Below are 7,418 nucleotides of genomic sequence, written 5' to 3' on the forward strand. Positions count from 1 at the left end.
CATACAATGTAGCCAAGGATGGCCTTAAACTTACCTTAGCTACAGTTATTATTCATTGTGTGTGCATGTGTGTGCCAGAGAGTGTGTGTGTGTGTGTGTGTGCTTGAGTATTTATGACTGCACTAGGGTGTATGGGAGGAGGTCAGAGAAACAAGTTGGTGGCCCTCACCTTCTACCAAGTTGGTCCTGGGGATTGAACTCAGTCAGTCAGGCAATACTTTACCCAGTGAACGATCTCATCAGAGCATCCTCCTGTCTCTACCCTTCCAGTGTTTAGATTCCAGGTAGGCACTCCCCTGCCATGCTGGCTTATGCAGTTCTGGACATCAAACCCTGGGCTTTGTCCACGGTAGGCAAGCACTGTGACACTCAGCTTCATCTCTAGTCCAAAGGGAAATATTTTAACATTCAAATGTGCTCAAGCAGGTAAGTGTGCAAAGAGGGGTACAAGATAGGCCTTACAGTGGAAACCAAGATGTTTGCGAGGGTGTGTTCATCTCTTGACTAGGAGGAGGCATGGCACACTAATGCGGCTTATTTTCCATCAATTACACTTCAAAATAAAAGCCGTTACATATTCTCTACTTACACTTTTAATTTATGAAGAGCCTCAAAAAGAAAAACCAAAACCAAAACCTACAAGGTGCTTGGGCAAGGGAGGGATGTTGTAGTTCTTAGAACATCATGGCGTATCAATCCTCCTGCATCCATCTTCCAACTCCATCCAATGGATCGCTGGACTCTCCTGCCCCCTGCAGTTTGACCTAGGTACTGCAGTCACAAGGGGGTCAGTCCAGCGAGAGCTCGGACAGGCTTTGGGTGCAGTCCTGCAGGATATCGAAGACAGGTATGGAGAAAGGCACCCGGGACCACTTTTTGGCCTGGATCTTCCCTCGAGGTGTTTCCAGTAGCATGCTTCTGATTTTGAGCACTGGCAAGGTCACTGATTTGTAGATCATCTGGAAGCCCCAGACCTGATGGTGGAACAGATGGAAGCACGTGGCTTTCTATCCTTAAACTGGACTTCTGTGATGACCAGCCCCGTATCTACCACCAGAGGCCACCATGTAGTAGGCTCCCTAAGACAGGACTATAATGAAATTTTTGGTTTCTTTAAAAACACAGATACACGAGAGTGTTTTAATTTTAATCCCAGGTGTGTAATATGGGGCGGCCTTGGATTGTCCACAGCAAATGACAGTGATTTGCTTGGTGCTCTAGCAAGGGCCTGTTTTTGACGTCTGGAAGTCTGGGGACCCTTCAGAGGGTGTATAAGTGCTAGAGCAAAGATAGAAGAGGCTAGAGCCGGGCGTGGTGGCGCATGCCTTTAATCCCAGCACTCGGGAGGCAGAGGCAGGCGGATTTCTGAGTTCGAGGCCAGCCTGGTCTACAAAGTGAGTTCCNGGTCTACAAAGTGAGTTCCAGGACAGCCAGGGCTATACTGAGAAACCCTGTCTTGAAAAACCAAAAAAAAAAAAAAAAAAAAAAAAAAAAAAAGATAGAAGAGGCTAGTTGGTGGTTGGATGATGTTGGTTGCATCGGGTACAAAGAGATGAAAAGAAGAACTTAGATATCCTGACAGTGAAGATCATACTGGCCCCAAGGAACTCGATGCCCCAAATCATCAGGAAGTTTTCTACCAATAATGTCGCCCCCTTCCCCCTCTCCTTTTTTTCTCTCCTACTGAGGGTTAGGGGCTTGAAAGGGTGAATAAAGAAGCGAAGAAGGGTGGAAGAAAAAGGAACCTGCAAAATAGTAAAAAGGTCAAGCTACAGGGGACTACAGGACAGACGGCGGGTCTCTCGGACAGAAGGACGGAGGGTCTCCCAGAGCAGGTGTGGTTCCCACCTGGGGTGATAACTGGAAGGTGCAGCTAGGCCTCCTTTCCCAAACCAAGGGCCTCTGGAGTCCAGGGCTGAGGGCTCTTACTTACCTCCCCACAGTTACTGCACCTGATGGTTCCTCCAGGTCTCCAGTCCTTAAAGACCTTGTTAATGACCACAGGGTTCTGAGAGGTGGTATAATAGACCCTAGAAAGGATGGAGTAGACAGAGCCCTCTGGAGCCCCTGAACCCCAGATTCCATGCCCTGTAACTGCCTGAGTCTCTCCCAAGACATCTGGCCTTTCTGCCTGTCAAGATCGAGAATTTTCCAGAATCAGGAACTCTACTCCCCAGGAGGATTGGCCTGCCCTGTCCACACCCTATTCCTGCATCCAAAGAACATCCTTGGATCCTGAACCCCATCCCTGCCATCATTATGCTCTCTCACTTCTGCCTAGACTCATTTCCCGTGTTTAAACCCCATCACCCTCCTTCTCCTACCTAGGTGACATGGTCTCTCAGAACCGGTGTGAAGAACTTTGCCACTGTGGCCTGACACACAGGAGGTGTCTAATAAATAGTTACTTAATGAATGTTATGAGCAGAAGTAAGGTGACTGGTTAGGAGGCAGGATGGGGGCGGCTCAGCAGGAGAGGGAGAGCTGGAGCTGTTTGATTTTGTGTGTTTGTGGGTACCACCATGCTCCTGTGGAAGTCAGAAGATAATTTTGAGGAGCCTCTCTCTCCTTCTACCATGGGATGTGGGGATCAAGCTCAGGCCATCTGGATTGTGAGACAGGGTCTCACGTAGCCCAAGATGGCCTCCAACTCGCTAGGCACCCGAGGGTAACCATGACCCAATTGCTGATCCTACTGCCTCTGTCATCACCTAAGTGATGGATTTCAGGTTTGGACCACACCCAGTTGCTCAGGATCCAACTCAGGGCCCTAGCTCTCCCCCTTCACCATCCCCCTCTCTTTTTTTTGAGACAGGGTCTTTCTATGTAGTCCTGGCTATCCTGAAACTCACAATGAAGATCAGGTCCCTTCTCTTTTTGAGTCTAGCCTGACATGGAATGCTCTGTGTAGCTAAGGTGGGTGACACCTTGAACTCTTACTTCCCTGGTACTGCAACTATAAACACATCACACCCATCCTAGTTAAGCACACAGAGTACCACACATCATAACAGCAGCTCTTTTTTTTTTTCTTTTTCTTTTAAGATGGAGGCCTTTCTGTTGCTCTGGCTGACTTGGACCTCCTAGACTCAAATAATTCTCCCTAAGCCAGGCGTGGTGGCACACGCCTTTAATCCCAGCACTCAGGAGGCAGAGACAGGCGGATTTCTGAGTTCCAGGCCAGCCTGGTCTACTAAGTGAGTTCCAGGATAGCCAGGGCTATACAGAGAAACCCTGTCTCCAAAAACAAAAAGAAAAAAATTCTCCCTAGCCTACTGAGTAGCATAGACAGGCCACCTCACCTGACAGTTAAACTTTTCTTGATATCCTGAGAGTGGGTAGGGTCAAGGACTCAGGTCATGGCTAAATTCTTTGTATCCTAAATTCCAGTTCTCTTTCAATCACAGAATGGCTTTGGGAGCTTAAGCAAGACACCACTCCTCTTCTTCCTCACTTGTGGGCTGTGGAATGGGGTTGGGGATAAAACCTGCTTGCTAAAACACTTTTTAGCTTGCCGCACCCAGTAAAAAGCCCTTCTGCATCCTGCAAGCCCTCCCATGGCTCTCACGAGAAGTTGGGGTTCACATTGACGTGGTGGGTGCCCTCCACTTTCCGCAGGTCGCTCCCGTAGCCCACGGCCACCATACAGTTGATGCAGAGAAGTTGCACTTGCTCTGGTAGGAACTGCCCCTGCTGGGTCTCCCGATGGGCCGCTCGCGCTGCCCGCTTAAGGAGAGATGCTTGCTGCAAGTCCCGGATCTGGAGAAGAGGTCGGGGGACAGGACTTGGACATGGACACCAAGAGACCCAACCTCAGGAAAGCTCTCAGAGTTCCCAAAGACCCCAGATCATTTGTACCCGGACCCAGAAGGGACTTGTTTTTTGAGACAGGGTCTCTCACTGAACCTGAAGCTCCCTGTCGCAGATAAGCTGGCTGGCCAGCAAGCCCAGAAATCCTTCTGTCTGTCTTCCCAGAGTTAAGATCACAGAAACACATTGCTATGCCCAGACTTTTACTGGACTTGGAATTCAGGTCCTTGTGCTTGTGTGACCCTCGACTGACTGAGTCATCTCCCCGTTCCTGTTAATGTTGTGTTGTATTCACCCTTTAAAAAATGTCATGCATAGCTTTTTTTGTTTGTTTGTTTTTATCTTCTTTTTTTGTTGTTTTTTATGGATTTTTTGTTTTTGTTTTTGTTTTTCGAGACAGGGTTTCTCTGTGTAGCCCTGGCTGTCCTGGAACTCACTCTGTAGACCAGGCTGGCCTTGAAATCTGAGTTCAACCACCTGCCTCTGCTTCCCAAGCGCTGGGATTAAGAGTGCGCCACCACTGCCCGGCTGTTTGTCTGTCTGTTTGTTTTTAAATCTATCATGGGACAGCATTATGCTAAGGCAACAGCACTAAAGAAAATGGTTTAGATGCTGCTTCTGAGATTAGTACATTATCTGTCCGGGTCTTACCTACCACGTGTGTTTTTGTTTCCTTCTGTCTATTTCCAGAACGACTCTCACAAATTCACAAAGTATCTGTTTCCGTCCCCCAGCCCTTTCCCCCAGCACCCTCACATAATTCAGGCTGGCCTCCAACTTGCTGTTGTAACCAAGGATATGGGCACACCTGGGACAAGGCCTGTTTTCTAAGGTCATGCAGAGGACAGGCATCGCCTTCCCTGGCAACAGTTACCATGGCCTTGATCTTTCTCTGCCTGGTATAAAAGTTCCCTAAGTGATTCTGGAGGGGACCCCAGGAGTGTGTGGATGCAGTCAGAGCCTCAGGCTCTCAGAGGCTGCTGCAGGCTGCCCCTGACCTTGGCCTTGAACTCATCAGGGTCCATCTTCTGTACAGCCGCCACCGCCTTCTCCATCAGCACCTCCAGAGCCTCATTGGTTAGCTCCCGCTTCATCTCCCGACTGCCCTCTGTAGCCAGGAAGGAGTACACACTCTGACCAGCTCGAGCACGACCCCGGGCCTGAGAAAAATGACAAAGGTGAGGGAGGTGTGGGCTGGGATCCATACGGGATCCTTCCAGGGCTGCAGTGGGGAGCAGGGCTTAAGTGTACCTGGACCATGGAGATCTCATTGGTCAGGAGCCCATAGCGCACCACCACATTGCACTGAGCGATATCCAGCCCCTCCTCTGCCACACTTGTGGCTACTAGAAGGCTCAGGATACCATCCCTGAACTCCTGGATCACTTCCTGCTGGTCTTTCTGTTGGAGGGTTCAGGGGGAAAGAAAAGGTTTACGGGAACCCCGAGTCCCAGTCTGTCCCAAGGTTATCCCCAAGATCATACTGGCCTTTCCTAGTGACCTGTAATCCCTAGGACACTTTTCCCTCCCTCCCTTATAAAAGACAGATTCTTCAAATATCCTAAACTGGCCTTGAACTTGCTGTTATAGACAAGAACCACCTTGACCCTCTGGGTCTATTGCCTCCATCTGTCATCTTCTGAGTGCTGGGATTACAACACACTACCACACCTGGCCCACACCTGGCTTATGGCTCTGTGCTTGTGAGGCAAGCATCCTACTAGACCCCTTCCCTAGTGACCTCTAAAAGTCCCTGCCTAACCCCTATCCCCCATAAGGGATCCCATATTCATTTTTTTTTTTTCTACAGGCCCTTGGGTCCCTGCTACTCCATCCCCTGGGACTTTAGGCATGGGAAAACTTAAGCGAAAGAGGGTGGTGGTAGGGAGTGTCTCTGTTTGTTTGTTTGGTTGGTTTGGTTTTGCGAGACAGGGTTTCTCTGTGTAGCCCTGGCTGTCCTGGAACTCACTCTGTAGACCAGGCTGGCCTCGAACTCAGAAATTCACCTGTCTCTGTCTCTCAAGTGCTGGGATTAAAGGTGTGCGCCACCACGCCCGGCAAGTGTCTCTGTTTAATCCCAGCTCTCTGGTCTCTTGTCTAGGAAGATTCAATCCCTCTTCCCCAGAACTCTGCTATCTCTGTATGGAAAACCCTGTTCCCCTTTCTGCCCTGCCTCCAGCCACGGCCCAACACCTGGGTCATGTGTGTGCTCTGGCTTGTGTTCCCTGCTCCGATCAGCATCTGCGGCTTGATGCCCACAGTCTGTAGGCAAGGCTGCTGCTGAAGCCAGAGCAGGAGGGAGGAAGCAGTCTGACGGGTTCTGGTGAAGATGATACCCCGAGTGTGGCCAGGACTCCCAAACTGCTTCAGTAAGATCCTTTCCAGCATCTCCAACTTCGGGTTCTCAGGACCCCAAGCTGCTAGCTGGCCCAGCAAATTTTTATGGTCTGAAAACACCAAAACAGAGGCACAGGGCTCAGGCATGGGTAGACAGGGTGCTCGCAGGACAGAGTTGTTGGCGGAGGGGACACTTGATTCTGCTTATTCCCTGCGCTTATTATTCCCTAAGCACACTTTAAGAACACATTTCCATTTACTCTCAAGGCCAGCCTTACAGGAGACATTCTGTATAGAATTCATCGCTCACAGACCCCAGACCAGCAGTCCTCAATACCACCACTAGGACCTCTGCATCTGTCGTTTTAATTTTTTTTTTTAGGCAGGGTTTCATGTAGCCCAGGCTAGCCTTAAAACTCACTTCCTCCTGCTTTCACTTCCTAAATCCTAGGCTTACAGTTATGGTGTGGTGGTTGGAATCCATTTGGCCCCCTTAGATTCATGTGTTTGAATGCTTGGCCCTAGGGAGTGGCACTATTAGGAGGTGTGGCCTCATCAGGGGAAGTGTGTCATTGTGGAGGTGGGCTTTGGGGTCTCCTATCCTCAGGCTTCACCCAGTGCAGAAGACAGTCCTCTCTCTGGGGCCTTCAGCTCAAGAAGTAGAGCTATTGGCTCCTCTAGCACCATCCCTGCCCACACACTGACATGCTAGAGAGGGAGGGAGGGAGGGAGAAGGAAAGGGAGAGGGAGAGGAAGAGAGACTGGGAGAAGAGTGAAACACAAGAGATTCAGCAGTAGAGACAGAGGTGAACGGCCCAGAGGGGAGCAGAGAGGAGGGCTAGCCACACGGCAGGACACAATGCTGGGATAAATTGGGTTCAGCTAGATAGCTGGTGGGGGGTAGGGGGTGGGAATGGGGACTGCCCTAACTAAAAGGCCTAAGCTTTAAAATATTAAAAAGTGGGATCTGGAGAGAGAGGCGTCTCAGCGGTTAAGAGCACTGACTGCTCTTCCAGAGGTCCTGAGTTCAAATCCCAGCATCCACATGGTGGCTCACAACCATCTGTAATGGGGATCTGATGACCTCTTCTGGGGTGTTTGAAGACAGCTACAGTGTAACTAACTATTCATACATAAAATAAATAAATCTTTTTAAAAATAGGTTAAAATATCAAAAAAGCCTCTGTATGATTATTTATATCACTAGTGGGGCTCAGAGAGTACTGTTATACCCTTTGTTTTAATAAACTATCTTTTTTTTTTTTTTTTTT

The 7,418-nt window shown here is 49.4% G+C and overlaps 1 protein-coding gene across 2 annotated transcripts in view; it reads right to left on the reverse strand.

Moving 5' to 3' along the window:
* Positions 1–575: 575 nt before the first annotated feature.
* Positions 576–7,418, reverse strand: part of Dhx58 (DExH-box helicase 58) — an 11,068-nt gene continuing 4,225 nt past the window's right edge. For both annotated transcript variants that reach the window (XM_021176597.2, XM_029484186.1), the window contains exons 8-13: positions 6,004–6,257; positions 5,062–5,211; positions 4,809–4,970; positions 3,569–3,759; positions 1,934–2,030; positions 576–974 (exon numbers count right to left, since the gene is read on the reverse strand). In XM_021176597.2, coding sequence (XP_021032256.1) covers positions 789–974; positions 1,934–2,030; positions 3,569–3,759; positions 4,809–4,970; positions 5,062–5,211; positions 6,004–6,257 — 1,040 coding nt within the window. In that variant the 3' untranslated portion in view covers positions 576–788. The remainder of the gene's footprint in view (positions 975–1,933; positions 2,031–3,568; positions 3,760–4,808; positions 4,971–5,061; positions 5,212–6,003; positions 6,258–7,418) is intronic.

This window comes from Mus caroli, chromosome 11 (genome assembly GCF_900094665.2).
Source record: "Mus caroli chromosome 11, CAROLI_EIJ_v1.1, whole genome shotgun sequence".
Lineage (NCBI taxonomy): Eukaryota > Metazoa > Chordata > Mammalia > Rodentia > Muridae > Mus > Mus caroli.